At 47.8% G+C, this 24283-nt stretch overlaps 2 protein-coding genes across 5 annotated transcripts in view; both read left to right on the forward strand.

The window, feature by feature from the left end:
• Window positions 1-5704, forward strand: part of TDRD5 (tudor domain containing 5) — a 114665-nt gene extending 108961 nt beyond the window's left edge. Inside the window, exon 17 of the mRNA XM_072733139.1 lies at window positions 5570-5704. Coding sequence (XP_072589240.1) covers window positions 5570-5643 — 74 coding nt within the window. The 3' untranslated portion in view covers window positions 5644-5704. The remainder of the gene's footprint in view (window positions 1-5569) is intronic.
• A 1015-nt stretch (window positions 5705-6719) lies between these two features.
• Window positions 6720-24283, forward strand: part of LOC112921833 (protein FAM163A) — a 78170-nt gene continuing 60606 nt past the window's right edge. Inside the window, exon 1 of one of the 4 annotated variants that reach the window (XM_026001211.2) lies at window positions 6720-7080. The gene's annotated coding sequence lies outside the window, so the exon portion shown is untranslated. Of the gene's footprint in view, window positions 7088-7242; window positions 7432-24283 lie in introns of those variants that run through there. The other 3 variants (XM_026001212.2, XM_072733144.1, XM_072733142.1) reach the window with 3 other exon arrangements.

The following is a 24283-nucleotide window of genomic DNA, read 5'->3' on the forward strand; positions in this document are numbered from 1 at the left end:
TAGTGCCAACAGTGAGTTCTTAGGTCTATTGAGCTCTTTTGTATAATTTGAGTAAGAGACTTACATACTCTATCCCCATGTGTTTAAATGGCTAACAATCCCAGTTCTCATGGGCCATAGAGAAGCTCCCAAAGATGTGAATAATTGCTAAATGTATAATTGTGTTGGGAAAGATAAATAAGTTAGTATCTTGCCAATGTTTTAGGTGACTAAAAACAGACCAAAAGCCAATGAATTCCATTTCTTTAAATGAGTCTCCTATAGTTTAATATTTTACAGAAGTTGCAGGAACCACTTACAGAGGTTATAAATCTGAATAAGAAATTGCTCCTTGCTCATTTACTGAATTTTCTCATAGCTCTTTTGTGAATTTCTAGTCAAAAACTGATTCACCCATATCTTCTGGTGGCCCATGCCAGATATCTTCTGGTGGCCCATGCCAGAATGGAAATTCAATGTCAAGTTTGCTTTATATGGAAACAGGTGCCCTACAACTCGGTGGTGCTGATGGAAATTTAGGGTGTGGGCATTGGTACTGTCTTCATACAGCCACATGTACTTTAATTCTCATTTTGCTGTTCCAATTATTTAATTCAATCATGAGAAAGTACTTCACTATGCTTATAGTGCTTTTCAGCACATTGTTTTAATGAGTAATATTTGTATCCTCCTAAGAGAAGAGGCTGACCACGGCCAATCTTGAAAACAGCTGCACTAGCTGTAAAGTGGTTGTGTGATCTCATGCATCAGCCGGGCCACTGGGGCAGGTGAGAGGAATTCAATAATTCCTGATTCCCATGAAATGACTATAAAAGACTTTGTCTCAAAAGAGGATAGATGTTTCACTTGTATAAGGGAGACCAGGAAACAGATACAGGAGAAAATGCAAAGTTGAGTAAATTTAAATGCAAGATAAAGTTCAGACCTTCACAGAAGTAGCATGTCCCCTTTCCTTAGGTAATTAATTATACCTTACTACAATCCCAATTCCAAGGCCTTGTGAAAGGAGACCCCTTCTTCTATCCCCCATAATTCTGAGAGTGCTCAGAATTGTCCACATTTCTCTGAGCTCATATATCCACATGTGCTGCCTCTTTGCTGACCTACATTGAAACAGGCACAAAGCCAACCATCTTTACCTGTTTCCATACACTTATAAATTCACTCACAAAAACATATATTGTCAGTTTAGAAACTTTGCTGAAGATTTGAGGGGAGAAGGTCACAGAAAGGAATGATGTGGGAAAGTGCAAAGTCTTTGCCATAAGTGTGTGTCTATTTTCCTCCTTGTTTCTTACATCCTAGGAGCAATGAAGTCTTCCCCTTTCCTTATAGAGAACAGTTTTTGAAAATCAACCCCCCTCCCAATTTGGAAAGGTAATTTGGTGCATTTCCTGTCTATTAGCATCACATACTAATAGAGATGTGGAGCAGCAAACACCAATGTTTTTACAGCAAAATGAATAAATATTGGCACCAATGAGCTAAAGACTTTAAATAACCTCACGAGAGCTTAAGTTTTGCCCCCAAATCAGATCAGGTCAGATCTGGTTTTGTTCTCAAATGAGATCTTTTCTAAACTGACTTTCAGAAATTTGTGAATTTCAAATTGTAGGTTAGGGATTGTAGATCTATATAAGAGAAAAGCACTCAGCTGGGCTTTATAATGCAGCCCTCTCTAGAGAAGGCTGTGATCTTTTTTTTTTTTTTTTTTTTAATTAATTTATTTATTTATTTATGATAGGCACACAGTGAGAGAGAGAGAGAGAGGCAGAGACACAGGCAGAGGGAGAAGCAGGCTCCATGCACCGGGAGCCTGATGTGGGATTCGATCCCGGGTCTCCAGGATCGCGCCCTGGGCCAAAGGCAGGCGCTAAACCGCTGCGCCACCCAGGGATCCCCGAGAAGGCTGTGATCTTAATTACTGATTAAATAGTCCTTGACATCTCTAAAAAGAAAAACTTGAACCCTAGCTCTGATTTACTATGTGGTTTGAATGTCAGTCAGATGGTGGAGTTAGTCATATAGAAGAAATTAAGCTAATAATCCTTTTTGATATCTCAGGAAGCTTCCACCAGAAGAATCTGGTTTAGATAAAAAGTAGTTTTTTCCCAATTATACTGACAACACTAAAACTCCTTTGGAAAGACAGGAATAGCTGCTTCAGATAAGGAGGACATGCTTCCAGTGGCCTGGGAGACTAGGGAGAGGACTGGATGTTATCTTATTCCTATTAAGTGATGTGGTCCCTGTCTGAGTGGTCCTTTGATTTTATAATGAAAGTCAATAGAAAGATATTACTTTACTAGAATGCATCTAAGAGTGCAAAAGTATGGGTATTTACTTTTTTCTTATTGATAGTCTTATTGATGGTTAGCAAAAAGGCAGCATTTTCACCCAAAACAAATCCTTCCAGGTTAAAACAACAAATGCACACTGGAGAATTTCTGCTTCTGACAAGGGCAGGGTAAACTGAAGTAATTAAAAGATTTGAGAAAATGTTTAAAATCATCTTAAAAGCATCAAAGAGCCAATAAGTTCGTAAGGAACTACTAGCTTTAAGCCTCAAGAGAAGATAGAAATTCAAACTGATGACCCTTACATTTGGGGCCATTGGGGGGCATTTGGTAATTCTGATTAGAGGTCAAAAGTTGGAGCCCATGGTTCACCCAAGGTATGGATGCTGGGAAACCAACTCTTGCCTTGAGAGACTGATACTCCAGGGTAGAGTGAATGGGAGGTGGAGGAGCACTTGTACTTGACTGTAGGCTGGATTTGATAATTAACTTCCAATGCCTAGTGTGTGGCCAAAGTGATGCTCTTTTGCCACATGAATTTTCATCCTGGGTTTTTTACACCATGGTGGTCTCAGGACTCCATATCATACTTAGTGATGAAAATCCAAAAGCTTTGCTTACACTTTCTAATGTGAAAAATGTCATAGCTTAAATATACGTGAAGCAAAAAGTGATGGAATCAAAGAAAAAAATAGTCTACAACAAAAGTTGGAGACTTTAATTTCTTTTTATTTTTTAAAATATTTTATTTATTTATTCATGAGAGACACAGAGACACAGGCAGAAGGAGAAGCAGGCTCCATGCAGGGAGCTCGAAATGGGACTCAATCCAGGGTCTTCAGCCTTGGGCTGAAGGCAGCGCTAAACTGCTGAGCCACCCGGGCTGCCCTAATTTCTTCTTAAATTGCTTTAAAGTAAGCTCTACACTCAACATGGGGCTTGAACTCAGGACCTGAGATCAAGAGTCACATGCTTTATTGATTAAGCCAGCCAGGCACCCCAAAAGTTGGAAACTTTAATATCCTACTTTTGATAATGAATAGGACTACTAGATGGAAGATCTCCAAGGGTATAGCAGACTTGAATAGCACTATATAAAGCAAGTAGATAAAAAACACATCTATAGAGACTCCACCACCAACAGCCCTTTTCTCTAGTGCATATGCAACATTCTCTAGGATAGACTATATATTAGGCCATAAAATAAGCCTCAAAAATATAAAGGTTTGATATCATAGAGAACATGTTCTCTTATCAGAATGGAATAAAATTAGACAATAAAAGAAAGACATTTGAGAAATTTATTCACAAATATGAAGAAATTAGACAGCAAAGCCACTTCCACATAACCATTGGTTCCAGGAAGAAATCACATGGAAAATTAGAAAATTTGAGACAGATGAAAATGAGAACAGAAAGCACCTAAATTCATGGAATGCAGTGAAAGCAGTGTTTAGGGAGAAATTGATACCTGGAAACATCTATATGAAAAAGCAAACAGGATCTCAAATCAATTGCCTAAACTCCCGCCTTTGGAAGGATGTAGAGAAACTGGATAACTCCTACACTGCAGGTATGAATGCAAAAAGGCACAGCAACTCTGGAAAACAGGTTGTTAATCTCTTTTAAAAATGAAGTGTGCAACTATCGCACCACCAACAATTGTACTTCTGAGCATTTATCCCAGAGATATATGAAAACTTACGTTCACATAAAAACCCGCACACGAACGTGTATAGCAGCCTTATTCATAATAGCTCAAAACTGGAAAAAAAAACCCCAGATGTCTTTCAGTGAGTGAATGAATGGTTAAACAGGTCATGGTACATCCATACCATCCAGTGAATAAACCTGGATAAATCCCCCACCCAAATTACATTGAGTGGGGAAAAAACCCCAAAAGATTACATACTGTATTATTTCATTTATATAATAATCTTGAAATCACACAGTTTTAGAAATGACAGACAAGTGGTTTCTAGTGTTTGGGGATGGGGAGGAAAGTAGATGTAGCTATTAAAAGGAAATCTAAGGGATTCTTGTGCTAATAGAAATGTTCTGTATTTTGACTGTGGCAATGTCAATCTTCTGGTTGTGATACAGTTTTGCATTGGGGAGACCTGGGTGAAGGGTCCCCGGGGTCCCTGCATTATGTCTTAAAATTGCATTTGAATCTACAATTATCTCAAAATGAAAATTCTGTTTTAAAAAATTATTTCTGATCAAAAGATGAGGATTAGTGAGGAGGAGAAGATACCTGCAGTATATAATTGACAAAGGCAGACAGCTAAAATATACAAAGAACCTTTATGGATCAACAAGAAAAAAACCCTGATAACTTTGTAGAAAAATGGGTAAAGATTTGCATAGGCACTTCACAAAACAGAAAATTCAAATAGGGTCTAAACACATGTAAGGCGCACCATCTTATTGCTAATTGGGGATATGAAATGAAGATCACAGTTTTGATATCATTACACATCCACCAGATTGAGAAGAATTAATAAGTGTAACAATATGGGATGCCTGAATGGCTCTGTGATTGTCTGCCTTCGGTTCAGGGTGTGATCCCGGGGTCCTGGGATCAAGTCCCACATGGGGGTCCCCACAAGGAGCCTGCTTCTCCCTCTGCCTAGGTTTCTGCCTCTCTGTGTCTCTCATGAATAAATAAAATCTTAAAAAAAAAAGTATAACAATACTATGCCTTGGCAAGGATGTGGAGCAACTGGGAGGAGTGTAAATTTTATGATCACTTTGGTAAACAACTTGGTATTATCTAATAAAAAATATAGGCATGCCCTATGGCCGGGCAATTCTCCTGCAAGGTACATACTCTAAGAAAAGTTTTCATTTGGACACCGGGAGATATATACAAGAATGTGGTTAGAGTATGATTTGTAATAGCCCCAACTACAACTATATGCAACAAAAATAGATGACCTCACAAACATGACCAAGTGAAAGGGGCCAGATACATGCAAAAAAAAAAAAAAATCCATGCCATTTAGAGAAAGTACATAACAAGCAAACTAAGCAACAGTGTTTAGGCCTGCATACATAAGGAAGCGATTCCTGTGGAGCCAGGATGGCTGTTGCTTTAGGGCAGAAGGGAAGGGCTCAGGAAAAGGAATGGGGGCAAGTTATGGGGTGATGTCAATGACCTGGCTGAGTACACAGGTTTGGTTTATGATGATCGGTCAGGCTGTACCTGCCTTCACTTACTTCTCTCTGTAATTGTGTATAACAAAATAACACATCTCTCCCTATTTCAGTTTTGCCTTTGAGAAGAAGTAAGAGGAGGAAGGAATGTAGGTGTGAGGTTTGTGTGAGAAAAGGCAGCACATGAAGATCTGAGGTCAAAATTTAAAATCCACAGAGGGAAAACGTGAAGTATGGGAAGCAACAGTAAACCTGCTGGACGGATCAGGTGGGTAGCTTGCCTTTGGATCCGTTCCTATTTTTTAAATAGTGCTTTAGGATTAAGAAAGGTTGCTCCATCCAGGTGCTAAGTCTCTTACTCCTCTCCTTTACAAGTGGGACCTGGGCTGAGGGACCAATGTTTTGCTTCCTCTCATCTTGAAACACTGATACAGTGTTCACATTTGCTTTGAGTCCTCCAGACTGTCCAGAGTATGAGGACGAAAACATATCTGATGTGGAGAACAACCTCCCCACCTCCCCGTGAGCATTCATTTGGGTGACCCTATTATCCCCCCCACCCCACGTCCCCTGTCTTCAGCCCAAGCCTGGAGGGCAGGGTCGGGAAAAAAATGAACAGACCTGGAACAGGCAAAAGTTCCATACAGAGATGCTTTGGAGATGCCAAAAAGTGAGTTTCCTTCCATCTCGCCCTACCTTGTTCTCCAAGCAGATTCATGTCAGGACTTATCAGCGTCTGGGAGTACAGCACAGAAGCAACTTGTCGTTTGAAAACATTAAGGGGCGGTCATTTCAGAGAAGAAATAGCACGGTTTGCGTGTTCTCCCGCGTTGGGGGAGGGAGGAGACACCGCGCCTCCTTTCCTGCTAGATCGCGCCTCACAATTCTAATTCCTCATTTACTCCCTCCCTGCCCCGCTGCACGGACGGTAGCCCTCGACGGTAGCCCTCGACGGCGGGGCCATCCAGGTGTGCCGGGACTGCCGGGGACCGGGACTGGCCGGAAACAGGGAGCCCGGGGCCTTGCGCGAGGCTCTCCAGGCCGAGTCGTTCTCGCAGGGGTTCCTGCTGGCCTTGTGGCTCTCGAAGTTCCCTGTGTGAGGCATTCCTAGGACGCCGACTCCCGGGCTTACATTTCTTTTTAGATTTTATTTATTTATTCATGAGAGATACAGAGAGAGAGAGGCAGAGACACAGGCAGAGGGAGGAGCAGGCTCCATGCGGGGAGCCCGACGTGGGACTCGATCCCGGGCCCCAGGATCGCGCCCTGGGCTGCAGGCGGCGCTAAACCGCTGCGCCCCCCGGGCTGCCCTGCGCTTCCACTCCTAAGGCGGAAAGGCCGCGGAGCCCAGGTCTGCGCAAGGCACCGGCGCGCTGGGTCCGTTCGCTGCGCCCTGGTGCGAGCAGCCTGTCGGCGGGGATTCTCCGGACCGGGGCAGCGCCAATCAGGTGGCTCGGTACCTGCCCCCGCCCGGGCCACCTGGCGGGGCGATGAGGCTGTCGGCTCGGTGCAGGGCCAGTGCTCGGAGCGCCGGGGACGCCGAGGAGCCTCGCGCGGGCAGCCCCGGGCCGGGGCGCTCGGAAGGACGCGGGAGTAGCCGCCGGCGCGGAGCTGCTCGGCCGCGGTAACGGGTCAGGGGCCCCCCGAGCCCCGGTTCCGGGGAGAAGACGGGGGGGGGGGCGAGGCCCCGGAGCGCCGGGCTCCGCGCGGGCGAGTGCCGGCCCGGGGCGCACTTCGAGGGCGCCTTGGCCCGGGGGCCGTGCGGGGCTGCGCGTGGCTCGCCCGAGGGGGGTGGGGGCTGTCCCCGCCTCGGGGCCGGACTTGCCGGTCCGTGTCTCCGCCCGCGGCTGCTGGGCGAGCGCCTTCCCCTGGCCGGAGCGCACACGGCTGCTGCGCCCCGGCGCCCGCGACCGCCCGGAGCATGCGGCGGCCCCGGCCCGCGACGCTGCCCCCTCGGCGGGACCGCCCGGCGCGCGTGAGTGAGCGGGGCCGGGCTGAGCTCCGCGGCGGGGGCGGGGGCGCGGGGCGCGGGGAACCCGGACGCCCCGACCGACGGCGCCCCCGCGCCTGCCTTGCCGCGGTTGGGCTGAAGTTGGACCGCGGGAGGGGGGCGCGGTGCGCTCGCGGCCTGGGGTCGCCGTCCCCGCCGGGGCGTCCGGGTCCCCGGCAGCCGGGGCCGCGCGCCGTGGGCTGGGCCGAGGAGGGGAGAGCGGGGCGGGGGTGCAGGTCTGGCTTCTCCGCCGCTGCCCTTGGGCTACAGTCGCCACCGCGCGTTTCCATCACACCCGGGCATTCCTTTTCTCTGGGTCAATTGTGGGGCCCTGGAAGTTTGCTCTTTCTAGCAAGTTGGGCCCGGCGGGGGGGTGGGGGGGGGCAGGCATCCAACCGCGGCGGCCCCCGCCCCGCCCTCGCGTCCTTCCCAGTCTGCCGAGCCCCGGACCCTCCCCCAGCCCGGCCGCCTGGGTGGTCCCGGGTTGGCGCTGGGGATTCTCACCCGCAGGGCTGGGGGGGGGGGGGGCTGTCCAGTGTCACTGGCAGGAGTTGGCGTCTACGCAGTCGGATCTGTGCCCTGTCCTGTCCTGCAGAGGCTGAGCCAGGCCCACGTTTTATACAGTGTGAGGGACAAGTCGTGATGGGGGCGGGGGCTTCAGGTCTCCCAAGTGCACCCTGCCTGACCTGCGCTGGGATTTGGAGTCTTCCCGGGGGGCGGGGTGGGGGGGGGGGTGGGCAGCAGCTTCCTTTCGGTTCTGACGAAGTACTTGGAATTACATTCAGCTCCTGCCCCTTTCCGTTAAGCTGACACAGGTGGATCGAGGGGAAGAAAGAGCAAAGGTGTATTCTCTGAGAGCAATGATAAGTTCTCAGACCTCTCCAGAGGTCCCAGCTCCAGTGCCCCTCGAGGATCTAAACCAGCTTATAGATCGGGGGCGTGTGGGCACCCAGGGTGGATCAGGTGTGATGTTGGGCAAATCAGCTGCACCCTCCTCAGAGTAACCCCCCCCTCCCGCCCCCTACAGAGGAGCATGGCCATAATTTTTGCCACCTGGGGGATGAAATGAGAGAGGACCATGTGTGAATGAGAAAAGCATCTGAAATCCTTTGGGGGTGGGGGCAGGGCGTCTGTGTCACATGCATAGATGTGTGCATCTGTAGTTGTGGGCATCACCGGCATTCTTGCCAGAACTTGAAATTTGCATTGACTGACCTTATCGAAAATTGCTCTGGAAAAGCAGAATGGGCTCCAGTACTGGTGAGAGCAAGTCTCTCATACTTTGCTTGAGGATCTCTGTTTTGTCTCCAGTGGGCCCATCTGTAATTGGAAATGAGCTCTACTTAGTCCAGAGAGGCTTCAGGCTGAGTGCAAACATCATCTGGCAACAGAGGAGCCCACCCTCACCCAGAGGCCCAGGCTGGGATTTTAGTGATGTCTCCTGATAGCTTTGGAAGGAGGCTGGGGTGGATCAGAGCAGAACCTGGGAATCACCTAGCTGGCCTCTTAACAGACTGGCCCTGGCTGGGCCATTCCAGGTCTCGTCAATTGTGAAAAGTGCCCTGAGGTTTAGAATCTGACCTGATGATCATTAACACTAATGAAAACTGCTACCACTTATTAAGTCCCTTCTCTGTGCCAGACACAAGGCCTTGCAAAATCAATATTATTATCCCCATATTTCATGTGAGGAGACTTGAGTTTGGGAGAGGCTAAATAATTTGCTAAGAGCATAAAGCTAGTGAGTGACAGAGCTGTTCTGTGAAGCCAGGATGCCCAGTTCCAAAGTCCCTGCTCCTTCCACAGTGCCACTCTCCTCCTGTTAAGAACAGACACACATGTGGTAGCTGAAAATCCAGAGCCATTGTGAATAAACATGTTATTTGTAGGTCCAAGAGATGATGTGGCCCTGTTAGGCCTTAGGGAAAGTGCTGGCCTGGTAAAGCTGCATGCGCTCCATTCCTGTTCCCTTGAGGACTCGGGTTTAATCACAAAGGATGGATTCTTTAATATGTAAAGTGCAAACTGCAATGGCATTCTTTTTTACCTTTCAGTTAGCAAACATCAAAAAAATTGGTAAGCTGCTAATAAGTCCTGGAGAAACAGTCCCTTTCATATGTTGCTGTTGGAAGAGTAAAAGGGTACAACTTCTTTGCAGGGTGTTTTAGAAACATCTACCCAAATTAGAAGTGCCCATAGCATCCGGCCCAGTGGGTTTCATCTTTAGGAATCGAGCTTGCCCTTATACTCACCCATGGGCACAAAGGCAGATGTACAGTATAGCATCATTTGAGCTACGAAAGAACAGTTTATGTGCTCATCCAAGAGGGACTTGTTAAATATCTTGTGGTACCTCCAGCTTGTTGAATACTGTCCTATTCATTCATTAAAAAAAAAAAAAAAAAAGACTTAGGAAATTTTTCTATAACTAATAGGGAATGGTTTCTAAGATACATGGCTAAGTGGAAAATGTTCACAGAGGGTTTATATTATACTACTGTTTATGTTATGAAGGAGGAGGCAGAGAATTCCAAGATATTTGCTCCTATGTACATAACTAGATACAAAAAAATCTAGTGAGATCTGTTGCCTTCAGCGAGAGTAGACCTATAAACCCTTCTGTACCCTTTTGGTTTTGAAATGTGTGAAAACATTAACTATTTTAAAAAATCCTTTTTTCTTGCCCTCAGGTTGCTTGAGAGGTTCCATTAGGGGGTGTAAAAGCCAAAGGGCCCTGAGAACACACAGGGCCCATAGGCTCTGGGCCATCCACTATTTCCTTACCCAGATCGTGCTTGGAAAGCTGGAGGGAGAGGTGCCTTTAGACAGCTGGGAAGGCAAGATATGACCCTTGAGGCTTGAAAACAATATGAAGAAATAGAAACTATCCTTTTTATTGCCCTGATATTCCCCTACACAGGAGACACTGTCAGTGCCTGGACAGCCTTAAGAAAGGGAGCGGGAGGAGAGGTGTGGCTGCACATCAGTGAGGGCAGTAGGTCTATTTCTGGTGTTACATTTGGACTTCAGAAAGGAGAGGAAGAGAGATACACTTGAAAGAAAAGTTTTGAAAATTGTGCTGGGGTCTAGGGCTGTATTGTCCCAGAGGAGGAAGGAAGGTTATTGATGTGGCTGTGGTGGCATCAATCAACGTGTCCCAGAACGTCCCTTTAGGTGCCTCCCGTCAGCACAGATGGCCTGGCTCAGCAACCTCCGCCCCCAGCCCCACCAGAAATCCCTTCTGCCCGTGATCAGATGATCACCCACCCTGGAAGCTGCCGGGTGCATGAAGGGCGTGGGGGCAAGTGTCAGGTCCTGCCTTCCCTCCTCCAGGTAAGACAGGCTGTTGAATGGCAGAAGCAGGAGAAGAAAGACTTCGTGCCAGCCCCATGGCAAGGGGTCTCCCAGCACTGTTAGGTGGGAAGCCTTCATAGGAGCACGAGGTACTCTGCTAAGCACTCTGCCTGCATCATCTCACTTAATCTCCTGATCAGGTATGTGTGAGAGCCCAGGCTCTTTGCCATCAAGCAGCACCTTTCTGCTCGTCCTCCAGTGATTCTCCTTCTGGGCATAGCGGCCCTGCAGCGGGGGCACAGGAGCATCCCAGGTGCTCAGAGACTCAGTTTGGGTTATAACAGCATGTGGTTGAGGGTTACACACTTTGATGGATGAGCTGGAATATTTGCAGTCTGGATAGGTTTGTACAAGGCACAGTTCAGGGACAAAGCAGTCAGCATTCTTTGTTTGATTTCCATCTTTCCTGCTTCTGTCTCTGCATGCACGTTAGGGCTGGGCTCTGTGGACTGTGAGTGTGATCTTCCACGGGGACAGAGCAGGGGGAAAGGGAGGGGTTGTCTCTGCTTTGGCCCAGATACTAGTGGCAAGGAGACGCTTGGGAGGCGCTGTGTCTGTACCCAAGGAAGAAGGTGGGCAGGGTGGCTCCCCAAGCCCCAGGTCTGTGCAGGGAGTCTCTCTGCTGTTTGGCAAAAAGCAGTCTGAGAGCCAAGGGCCTGGCTCACTGTAAACCTTTCTCCTCCCACACAGCTCACTGGCTCGGGCTCACGTCTGACTCCCATTCCACTTCAAAAAGTAACAGCTTGAATTTTTCCCCAAATGAATTCTCGAGCAAGGGCAGCTGCTGCTTCTCTGTTCAGCTCTTGCCCACGGGGGTAAGAGCAAGAAGCTGGACTGGGCTTTCTGCTAAGGCTGCTAGAACCTAGCCATGAGGGGGAAAGCCAGGTGCCCTCCCCAACTATTAAAAAAAAAAGTCACCTTATGACACAAAAATGTGGTGTTTACGTAGCATAGCAAAATATTAGTGGAAGTGAGTATTGTTGAAGGTCCTGGGAAGACAGGAAGATGAGCAAGGCATGGTCATCGGCCTTGAGTTGTGCACAAGGCAGTGTGGGAGAGGACCACTCACTTCAGCAGCAGGACCCTGCAGGCCAAAGAAGTAAGTGCTAAGTAGAGCTACAGATGACATGCGGTCATGTGCAGGGGGGCTAAAGTGAACCCCGGGCTGGCCCCTGTAATTCCAGGAGACTGTTAAGGACTTTTGAGGGGGAAGTGAGTTTTGAGCTGGGCTTTGAAGGTTAAGTACAATTTTGATGGACAAGCTCCGGAGAAAGGGCAGAAGAGGCCAAGAGAATGGGTTTTGGTAGGATATGGGGTGTTTAAAGATACATTAATATCATATTATTTACTCAGGGTCTGCTGCAGACACAATACATGGCATTTTCAGGTGCTTACAGAGTAGAACTGTTTATATCCCCATAAAATAGGCAATCACTTTGGTTTTTTTTTTTTTTTTTTTGGTGGTAAAATCAACAGGGCCTGATGATGGATAGATATTAGAAGTGATTCCCACAAGTGCAAGAATATAAAGCTATATTGTGTTTATATCAGGTTCATTTCACTTGCTAAAATAATAATGGATGGTAGCTTCTGTATATGCAGTTGACATTGCTGTTGCATCAAAGCACTGCAGGACCATGAGCTTCCCAGCGGAGAGGCAGCAGAGCACTAGGAAGGGGATTCAAGTTGTGCCCCAGCATTTTGTTCTTTTGTTTATTCACTCATGTATTCACTCATTCATTTATTCCTACATGCAACAAAGATGATCCACGTGCCTGGGCCAAGTGCTGGGCTGGGTAGGGAGAGAGAGGGAGAGAGAGAGAGAGAGAGAGAGAGAGAAAAGAGAAAGCCATGGTCCCTGTAGTCCCTAGGAGCTTGCAGTACGTGGGAGAGATCACAGGAGAAGGTGACAAATGCCATCGTAAAAATAGCAATGAAGGGCTGTGGGAAGACATAATATGTGCTCAATAAATGCTGGTTGCCAAAACGAATAAACAACTTGATAACCACTACCAGATACCACCAAGAGAACAAATTAGACGGCTAAAAATATTTCTTTGGCTTTGGCCAGTGGGTCTCAAACGCTTGTTCATGTTGTGAAGCCCATGGCAACCACAGTGCTTTCTGGAGAATACCACACAATTTTAAAATGGCTGAATATGTAGTTTTGAACTAAGTCAGAGAGTAGCAGACACCAAGTTTTGAGAAAGAAAACTTTACAAAAGACAAGCTTTAAATTGAGGATATCCTGTCAGCGAACTTTTTTTCTCTATGAATCAAGGAATGACTGCCAAGATTCTCCTAGTCCAGGAACCCCTCAGTCCAGCTGGTAGACACCAGGGATCCACGGGCACACGGTTTTGGCAGTGTGAAGGCTGTTGATGACTCTAGCAAGGGCAATTTCAGAAGAGTAATGAGGGCAGGAGCTAGATAGGATTAGGTTGCATTTTCATGATGTCAGCCGAGTATTTACTGAATATCACAGGGGATACAGTGTGGAGGGGGAAAAACCCAGAACAGTCAAAGCCCCAGCTCTTGGAGCTTGAAGTCATTTGGGGAAACAAATCTGTCACAAAGTAAATGTAAAGTGACACTTATAAAAGCAATAAAGTAGAGGTCCATGGCATAATAAGGGTGCTTAATAGGAGGTCCGGGCTGCTCAGGAAGGACCTGGGAAGTCATCCTGGGGGAAAACGATGGTTCAGCTGGAACCTGAAGAATGAGTAGGAGCACAGGAGGTGAGGGGAGTTTGGGAGCTGAGATAGGGTATTCCAGGAATGGGGGAGGGGCATGGCTACAGCAGGCATGGCATTTTGAGGTGTCCAAGGCCAGTGGACTGGGATGCAGAGAAAGAGAGGGAGAAATATATGAGGCGAGCAAGAGAGACAGGAGGTAGCAAAAAAAAAAAAAAAAGAGAGAGAGAGAGAGAGAGAGAGGCAAGAGGGAGTCTTATCAGCCACAGTAGGGACTCTGGTGTTGATTCTAAAGCAACAGGTAATCACTGAAGTCCTTAAGCAGGATAGTGACACGGCCAGATTTCCCATTTCAGAAGGATCTCCATGTCTGTAGAGTATGGACGGTATATTTGAGGCAGCCAAGAGAAGATCTAGGGAGACCAATCAGGAGATGTTTGTTTGTACTGGGACATTTGTTGTGGGGATAGATAGAAATAGATAGATTTGAGAACTTTAGAAGGTAGAATGGACAGGAAGTGATGGTTTGGATGTGAGAGGTGAGAGGGAAATATTGGGGATGAGCCCTAGGCTGCCAGCTTTGTCAGAGTGGATGGAGGCACCATTCTCTGAGACAGGAAACATGAGTTCAATCTCAGCACGTTGTACTTGAGGAGCCTTTGAACCATCTAAGTGGAGAGGTCAAGAAGCCAGGGGGAAATATAGGCAGGAGTTTGGAGGAGAAGTCTGGGCAGGAGATGTACCTTCAGATAACCTCATAAGTTATCAACTTCCAGGGGTAAATGAAACCATGGTGTAGATGGGGCTGCCTAGGGAAGGATAGGCATGGAAGAGAAAGGCCTGGGGATAGCTTTGAGTTAGGATGAGCCTAGAAAGTAAGCAGAGAAGGTGATCTAGAGAGACAGGAGAAGAGCCAGGAGAGAGAAATGTCATGAAACCCAAGGGCAGAGTGTTTCCTGCATAAGAGAAGAGGAAGCATAGGGGCTGCTGAGAAGTCCATTACAGTGAGGATCAGTAAAAGTCCATTGGCTTCAGAAACATAGAGATCACGGGTGACTTAAACAAGAGCTTCAGGGATGTGATGGGTAAGAGTCAGACTAGTTGGTGGAGGAGGAAGTGGACACTGAATGTATAAGTAAGTCTTTCCGGAGGTTTGGCTGTGATAGTTGGAGAGATGGGGTGATTTCGTTCTGTTTTAATGGGAGATGGTTGAACACCTTTAAACATCAATGGGAAGGTTCCATTTGAATGGAGAAGTAATAGGTTCAAGGAAGGGTAATTCATAATGGGAAGTTCCTAGGAGAATGGGTGGACAGCCTCAAACATGCAGGTGGAGGGAAGGAGAGGGGCCATTCTTTGGGATAACTGGACAGAAGAAGGGTAGGATGAGGGCAGATGAAGGTAGGATGAGGGTAGGTGGTGGAAGATGAGGATGTTGCTGTCTGATGGAGAGAAAGAAGGGCAGCTAGAGGAGAGGCAGGGTGGAAGAAGAAGTTTATTTCAGCTTGGGGGTACTGAGCACAGTGAAGAGATAGGGTGAAGAAACTAGTGAGAGACGATACTATTGGAGCATTTATTAGCTGTAGGACATTGAACTCATTTTCTTATCTGTAAAACGGAAATAATCACCATGATGCTGACTCCATGGAGTTGTGCCTGGCACATAGAAAGTCGTCAACAAATGTATGCTGCTGTTTTTAACTTTTATTCTCACCATCAGTGGCTAGCACAGTGCTGAACACATAACTGGTTTTGGTATAGAATAGTCATCAATGCTCCCAGGTATTTGGTACATAAAAATTAGGTGGACATCTCTCTATATACCACTTGTCTCTCTTCCCATCTGTGAAGCACCAGTTTCTTTAGTCTCTAGGCAGTTGGAAGCTCTTTTGCTTCTTAATGCTGAGGGATTTATTTGTATGTGGTGCTGAGCCAGGGCAGATTCTATTAGGGGAGTTAAGCATATGGACAGGGCACTGGGCCAGGGTGAAAAGAGAAGAGGTTCAATTAATTCAGGAGCCCAGTCTCCTCTGACCTCATTGATATACAGAGGACAGGACTTCTGTGGACCTCACTCTTTCATTTCTTTCATAACATCCAGTAAAGCCAACTTTGAGCCAGACCTGCACCTGGGGCTGAGATACAGAAATGAATAAGAATCGTTCCTGTCCTTGTGATACTAATTTGATCCGATAAATGTTGTAATGACTATATCACATGCTGGGGAGCACAGGAGAAAGAGCCCCTAGCAGTGCCCAGACTAGGCAGGGAAGACTTCCTGGTGAGGTAGTGTTTGAGCTGGAATGTCAAGATTAACATCTTTGTAGACCAGAATGGAAATAGATAAGGAACATCTTTGCAGACAAGAAGGGAAATCTTCTGGGCCTTCAAGGCACAGTTAGGCCCAAGAAGCTCAGGAAATGGTTTGGGGCAGGCAGGGGGCGGGTAGTGGAATGGAAACTGCATTTGGTCCCAGTAATGTCAGAACAGAAAATGCCAGGTGATGGTGACAAGGTGAGACACTGGGCAGCAGGCTGGCTGTGGGATCTGGACTTGAACCTATAGGAGACATAGAGCCACTGTAGATTTTTGGACAGTGGCAGAGGGATTCGTCAGGAGACAGTGGTGATGGTCTAGATGAAACTGACCTGAGGACAATATCAGTGATATGATTCCAAGGTAGGGTCTTGCTAGTGGGTGAGTGAAATGAAACTAAAAGCTGCTGACATTATGGAAGTCATGGAAATAAGAGGCGAGGGTGTTAGAGAGGCCATCCTTTTGCATATGGAGACTTTTAGGATGATAGAAGAACCTCAGATGAAAGGGAGACAGTTCCTAAAGTCCTCAGTGAGTGAAGGAGAGACAGTGATGGGGTTAAGGATAGACCAGAAGAATAATCAAATATCATGGACCTCAAAGGAATAATGATTCTTGCAAAATAACAGAAATGAAACACTCTAGACTCTAATTCTAGAAGATGGAATAAACTCATGAAAAGATTGAACTGTTGCTTATTTCCAAGGTGAGATGGCCACCACAAAACAGGTGGAATGTATTTCCAAGCCTTTGGGCCACTGAGTACCACTTGAGGACACCATACAACATTACAGATGGGTGACCCCACAGGTTTAAGCCCTCAGAAATTGGCTGAGTCCTCATGATGACTCCACAATCCGTGGTGGTGGTGTCTTTGGTGGAATATCTTTCCCAGGCCTCCCAGAGAATCATTTCCAAACTCTTTCCTGAGGTCTTGCTGATACCAAGAATGTCTTTCACTGTGTGGCAAAGGAGTTAGACACACAAAACACCATTCACCTCAGGGGGCTGACGGTTTAGCACCAGGCTTCTCTTGGCAGATGGGTTTCATTTTTGACTTTTCTCTGCTGGCCATACTCTATCCGGTGCTGTGCTGGGCACATTGGAGGGTCAGAAATATACCACACATGGTTCATGCCTTCAAAGATCTCATAGTCTAAATAGAAACGCCAGACTGATACACTGGGAACGGTAAGAGGCAATAAATACTATGTCTGGCTCAAGGGGTAGGTGGTTGGGCACACACGGGGGAATGCAACTGTCTAGTCAAGAGTTGGGAGGGATGGAAGAGAGAGTAAGGAATCTAAAATGACCTTCAGAGTTTGGAAGGGGGGGGGTAGGCCTGGGGAGTGGTGGCGCCATTCTGAGAGACAGGAAGTACAATGAAGGAGAGGCTCAGAGGGGCAGTAAAGAGCTCTGACTTGAAAATGGAGAGTTTGCAGGCTTATTTAGGTGGAGGCGGATGTGGAACTCAGTTGCCTTTGTTGATTTGAGTGTACAAAGTGTCAATGTTTAACAAACAGTTGAGGCAAATGAAGTCAATGGTAATAGAAACATGGAGAAGGGATATACCCTAGAAACATTTAAGGGATGAGGTGGATAAGATTTGGTGGTTGAATGGATTTGAGGGGAGAGATGGAGGGAGGAGACTGGAATGACTCACAAGTTCTGGGTTTAGGGACTGGGTGGATGATGGTACCACTGATTAGGAGGAGGAAAAGCACTTTTCCCCACCACAGTGCTGGGGAAAGAGCAGGTAAAATGATGAAGTCTGTTTGAGACCATTCGAATTAAGGATTCCTGTGGGATAGCCAAGTATACAATGTCTAGGAGCCACTTAGTGATACAAGTCTGAAACCTAGATTTCAGTCTAGTGACATAGCTGTGGGCATTGTCCATGGACCGGTGAGGGCCTAAGGCAGGCATGGGGTGGGGAGACAACGATGGAGTCTTGGCAAAGGCTCATGTTTATGAGGGGAGTGGTCTGGAGGGGACAGTCTCTGAGGGAATAGTCCGGGTGAGTTGAACCAGATGAGATACTATTACAAGTGGTTAAGATGAAAAGTTAAGGGATAAAGAGTTTCAAGTAGGTGTCGGTAGCCCTTGGTAGATTCTTCAGGAGGGGCAACACGGAGATCATTGAAGACCTTTGTCAGAAGTGATTTCAGAGTAGTGGGTGGGAGTTTCAGTCAATTCACAATGAATGAGTTATGAGAAAATAGAGACGCAAGTATACACAGACATTTGAGGAGTTTTGCTGTGAAGGACAGAGAAATGCAGCAATATCTGGGTGATTATTGTGAGGATGTGGAGACATCAAGTGTAGATTTATATTCCTAGCTTTCTTGGGAAAGAGAAAAGAGGCAGTTGGGACAGCAGGTGGAGGGGGATGTGAGGAAAAGCAATGGGTTGTTTTTTGGGAGTGGAAGAAACTCGACCATGTTCATGGGCTGAGGGAATAGAGCCAAAAGGCGAAGTGGGGAAAGTACACTCAGGGAGAATATTCAATGGAGCCTAGACTGGAAAGAGAGGGAGGAGGTAGGATATGGACCACAGGTAGGAGGATGGATTGACCAGGAGGGAAGAAGTTTTCAGCATTTAGATACAGAGGAAAGAGGATGAGCATTGGTGTAATCCTGGATAAGACTTTGGGTTGGGCTAGGGATGGGGCCAAGAAGACCAAGGTTCACCCTTGGTGGGTGTCAGTACCCTCCATGATGTCGACAAGGTTGTATGAAGAAGATGGGGGTCCGATGGGGAGCATGAGAAGAAGGGCGAAGGTATGGAACAGTCTCTAAGGGGACCGGAAATGTTGTATATTAAAGGCTTAATGTTTTTGAGCCAAGACAACTGAACAGTGGTGATTGTGTGGACAGTGGTTTGGGGGAGAATTTGGAGGAGCACCCTCAGGGTGTTTCTGAGCATGTTAAATTTGAGACAGTGGCATGAAATCCATACCAAGTCCTACGGGTGATGAGAGTATCTCAGGGGTATGTGGGTGCTAAAGCCAGCGTCCTCTCGAGCCTCCAGACTCTGCGAACAGAGCTGTTTCACCCAGCTGCTGGGCAGCATCTCTCCTCAGACCAAGTGGTAGAACCAGCGAGAAGTGCTGGAACATGCTGTAGGCATCTCTGAACCCCGGCCGATATGGGCTCCTAGGTGTTGCTACTGTTACTGGATTCTTGATACCTTGGTAACTGGAAGGGCATGGGGAAAGGTAGGCCGGGTGAGGACTCTTCTTGTAGCTCCCCCCGCCCCCACCCCCCCCCCCATGTCTCTATTAACAAAGCAGAGCTCAGAGAACATGCTGATCTGCCCCGGGCAGAATTCTTATTTGGATTTCAGAGCTTTCCTCAATCAGATGGTCTCTCCCAATGTTTCCCTACTGGCAGGCACATGCTAACTCCATCTTCTGGATCCTTTAGAATCTAGGTGAAGGTATTTTACTACAATGTTTGGGGAGAACAAGCTGCAGTTTCTTGGAAACAGGCTTTTAGTGGGTTAGGAGAAGACCAACAGAAGGAAGAAGCAAGCTAACGCTCCACTCCCACCCCGTCAGCCTTTCCCTCCACGCCGTCTGCGTGGGTGCTCAGGCTTCCACCCTACCTCTCACCTCCCCTTACCCAGCAAGTTTGAGCACATGTGAAGGGCACAGAGATTCTCTGTCTCCAGAGACACCGCAAATATTTCCTTCTCCCTTTCCTCTCCTCACCTCATTCGCCGCTTCATCGGAGTTCCTGGCCTTATGTACATCCATCCATCTGTCTGGGACCAATTTTAAAGATGTATGAGTTAGTAGGGCCATGGAGGTGGCCTCAGTTATGTGCTTTCTTCTCAGATGGCGAATAGCCACTTGTTGGAGTTCCTTGAGTTCCCCATCTCTGGGGCTGCTCCAGCCCCTCCCTTAAGACATCCAGACTCCCCCACAGTCTAACGACTAAAGGGGAGGATGCCTGGCACAGCAGGGACCCCTTCCTGCCAGCTCCACTGCTAGGGTGGGCATCAGTTCTGATGGGTCGCGATGTGCTCCACTGGTTGTTAAGCAGTTTTCATGACACTCCTCATCACCTCTGTTTTTTTCCACCCAGCTCTATCTGGAGGCTCACTGTGTGTCAGACACTGAGCTGGGTGCTGGAGATTAAATGGTGAACAAAGCAGGTGAGGTCCCTGGCTTTGTGGGACCCACAGTCTTGAGCAGTATTTCTCAGTCTAATCACTGTCGACAGTTCTTTGCTGTGGGGGGCTGTCCTGTGTGTTGTGGGGCCCTGAGAAGCATCCCTGGCTTCTACACACTAGATGCCAGCAGCACCCTCCCCTGTTGCGACCGCAAGAAAAATATATCTAGACATTGCTGAATGTCCCTTTGGGGGACAAAATGCCCCCTCCCCCACTGAGAGGATAAAAAGTATTCTCAAACAATGGATCACTAAGTATAAAGATGCTCTGGGAAAAAAAATGAGCAAGTACCATCATAGAGAATGAAAGGAGACTTATTTTAGGTTCATTTATGAAGCCAGGCCTCCTGAGTGAAGTAGGCCTGAAGCCAAAGCCTTTGGGATAAAGAGGAGCCTGTCATGTGAGGTGTGACAGACTGAACAGGCCTGACAAGAGAAGATCCCAACACCAGAAAGGGCTTTGGCCATTTGAAGAACAGAAGGAAGGCTCGTTGGCCGAGGCCTACAGATCGAAGGGAAGAGCGGTGCAAGGGGAACCTGGACAGGTAGGGAGGGGCTAGGTTATGTAGGGCCTCGTCAACAGTGCTGGTTTCAGAGTATCCAAGATATCTGTGCCGTGTTGTAAGTAGGAAAGAGAAAGGCACAGATTGATGTTTGAAGCAGATCACCCATCTGCTGAGTGGCAGCCAAGCAGGAGACGGAGGGTAGCCTGGAGCTCATTAGTAGGGACAGAGGGCCCTAGATCATTTCGAGATTTGCTCCCCTGGCTCGAGATGTCTCACAGATTTTGGTCATATCCACAGGTTGGCAGTACTAGTACCCAGACCACCTTGACTTTCTTCGGTAGCATTTATTGATTGCCTGCCTCCCGCCCACCATGTAAGACACTGACCTGGGCAGCTCCAAGTCAAGTAGGGACAGCAGACACAGTGCAATCAGAGTGCAGAGGTGCATGACCCTCTAGGCCTGAGGAGCTGTGGCAGCTGTGGAGGGGGAGCTAATCCGGCCTGGGAGAGGGCGAAGGGCAGGGAGACCTGGACGAGGTGACACCTAAAGCAATTAAAAAAAAAAAAAAAGATTTTATTTATTCATGAGAGACACAGAGACATAGGTAGAGGGAGAAGCAGGCTCCCTGGAGGGAGCCTGATGTGGGACTTGATCCCAGGATCATGGACCTGAGCCAAAGGCAGATGCTCAATCACTGTGCCACCCAGGCACCCTAAACTGATTGATAAAAAAAATCAAGTAATCAAGTGAAGTGGAGGAGAAGGAACATGCCAGGACTACCACCACCCAGCAGAGGCCCGAAGAGTGTGAACAGCACGACAGGGCAGAAGCAGAAGACCCAGGGCAGAGACCGGTGGGAGAAGAGGCTGGAGGGGCTCACAGGGGCCAGACCGTGACAGCAAGAGCAACCTTTGGGTCTCCGGGGGCAACTGACCATATGGTGACCACAGGAGCAAATGGAGGTGTGGGCTCTCTGGTCTCCTCTCCTGCAGGGCAGCCCCCACTCCACAGGCTACCAGAGGGTCCTTGCAAAGTCGAGAAGCACTGATGGCCTCTGCGTGTTCCCTTTGTCTCGTGTCACCCCCCCACCCCCCGCCCCCAGTTTCCTACAGCAGCTCCCAGGTGTTCTCCTCCCATTCCACCTCTGGTGCACCAAGCGGCGGGTACTTTTACAGACGGCCACGCTCTACCTGCCTTGCTCACGCTGCTCCCTAAGTCCTAAAAGAAAATCCGAAAGAAAGGAAACAGTTAAAGTAATGAATATCAACCGAACCGTATAAAAGAAGAAGGAATTTCTCCAGCAAACCAGCAGCCGCATCAAACGATGGAGAAACATCGTACATGAGAAAATATTCATCATCTGTTTTTAAATTACACAACGGCATGCGCACGAGATCCAGGGAGCACAGGTGTGTGCGGCCGTGCGTAGGGGAGGACGACGGAGTGTTAGCACACTTACCTCCAAGTAGGCAGAGTCACAGGGGATTTTAATCGCTAGTGTTTGACGTACCTATTCTTAAAATTTCCTAATACGCAATCATGACTTTTAAGATAAGAAGCAAACTGTACAAAGCTGCTCCCAAGGTCTGGTCGGCCGTGTTCCCAAGAGTCACCGACCTCTGGCTGGTTCCCCTGACTGCTCTTCGTAGATGCAGCAGGATCTTTCTCCAGGAGGACTGCAAGCAGGACAAATTCATTAAGTGCGTTCAGTTCCGAAGATGACAGGAGCCAGGAAGGCATAAAGTCTTGTTACTACGACAGCCAGCCGACAGCCTTGATGTCTGTGTGTTTATTTATTAACAGGACTTTCTGTATCCGTCCTCAGCGGGCTCCAGGAGCTTCCCAGCTGACTTTGATACAGATCATGTTCTCAAAGTGGTGCGGCCCATCCGTCAGAATAAAGACAGGACTGGCTCACCGGAGGATTAAAGCCCAAACCACACTGTCCCAGGAAGCAAAATAAACATGAAAGAATATTGACTGGGGTCGGTGAGGTGTTCAGAGAATAGAGTGTGGAGGAGCACGCTCGGGTCTTGGGTCACTTTCTTTAACCTAGCGATTGTCAAATACTTTTTCCATGCCAAGCATGGAGTCTGTTACTGTATATGCTTCTCCCCTTTAAAGTTCAGGACAGTTCTTCCAACAGTCCCCTGTTTGGAACTGTCGAAACAGGCCCAGAGGGGATAAATCACTAGTTAACAACAGCTTAGGTGTTAACATAGCTGTTTTTTCACTGAATACCACCCCTGCCTGCACCTCCCTGCTTGACAGATACTGCTTAAAGGCAGGGAATTTTAAAGCTCTGAAAATGTCCCATTGGTTTTGGCTTAGAAGTTCCTCAGCATGGAATAGATGCCAAAGGCTCTTGTTGGATGGATGGATGGATGGATGGATGGATGGATGGATGAACAAGAGAGAGAATGATTTCTGAAAGGCCATATAATCACATACAAGCAAAGAGAGATAATCACATTAGAAACCCATCACATAGACAGTTGCTACAAATGAATGTGGCCAGTATTTACTAGTACTTCCTGTTGCTTACCCAAGAGTTATGAGCAATGGCTGTAATGGGAGTAAACCTCAGGAGAGTCACTTTTGGAGTGCTGGAGAGAACTGGGATCATGCTGGGTATGTGGGTCAGGCAGTGCTGTCACAGGGGAGGAGAGGTGCTAGCCTGGTGGAGTTCCATGCACAGAGCCAGATGTCTGCCCTGCTCATTTGCACATTGGTTACCAAGGCCCTACTGTGTCCTAGCAGTTTGCCTGCACTTGCTCTATTCTCGTGGACAGAGGAGCAAGGAGGCCAGACAGCGAGCCTTCCCGGGCCACTTGTGAGAGAGGTGCTTTATTTATTTATTTTTTCAAGGTGGTCAAATGAAGAGCTGTTTTCCTCCACGTGTGCTGCTCAGGGATTGGTTATTGGCTCAGCAAGTAGAGACTGAGGAGGAAAGCTTTGGGTCACCTCTCTTATCTCCTTATTCATCTTCCTTGCTGTGCAGAGAAAAACCTCACAGATTCCTCGCTCCATCTCTGCATTAGGCATCTGGCAGCGGGAATGAAGGCCACTGTGTCCAGGCTACTGTGGGGGCCGAGAAGAGAAATGCTTCGGGCAATACGTTGGGCTCCTGGGCTTCCAGGAGTTCCGTTTCCTTGAAAAGAGAATGCACAGCGCCTATGGGATTACAGAGCAATGCCACTGAGTTAGGAAAGTCCTGGGAGCTAAGGGGCTCCAGAACACAGGACTGGCTAGTTTCTTCTTCTGAGAAATGAGGCAATTGGGACGGATTCTGCTTTTTCCTCTCCTCCTCCTGCTCTATGAACATGTGATTCTCCAGTCCAAGACTAACAAGGTTAATCAGCAAAGATCTGTAGGAGAAGACGTCTTAGAAAGGGCAGAGCACTTGGGAGACCTGCATCTCAGCCCCAGAGGAGGCTCGTGATCTCTGGTGGGAGGCTGTGGCCGGTCCCATTTTACAGATGTGGAAACTGAGAGCCAGACCAATCCCTCCTCACCACCCCCTCCTCAAAAGGCAGGGAAATCCCAATGTGTGGACTTCTGCAAAGGCCTCAAGACAGCTGCCGTCCTTGTCTGAGAAGAGATGCTTTCCCAGAGGCCTCAGGCAGGTGTGCGGAAGAGTCCGCCTTCCTCTCTCGAGCCTCCCTCAGACTTTGCCCCTGGTGCTTCCTCACCAGCCCCATCCAGTTTGGATTGGGGAACCACTTTGAAAAATTATTTCTAAAAGATCTCTCTCTCTCTCTCTCACACACACACACACACACACACACCCAC

This window comes from Vulpes vulpes, chromosome 13 (genome assembly GCF_048418805.1).
Source record: "Vulpes vulpes isolate BD-2025 chromosome 13, VulVul3, whole genome shotgun sequence".
NCBI classification, from domain to species: Eukaryota; Metazoa; Chordata; class Mammalia; order Carnivora; family Canidae; genus Vulpes; species Vulpes vulpes.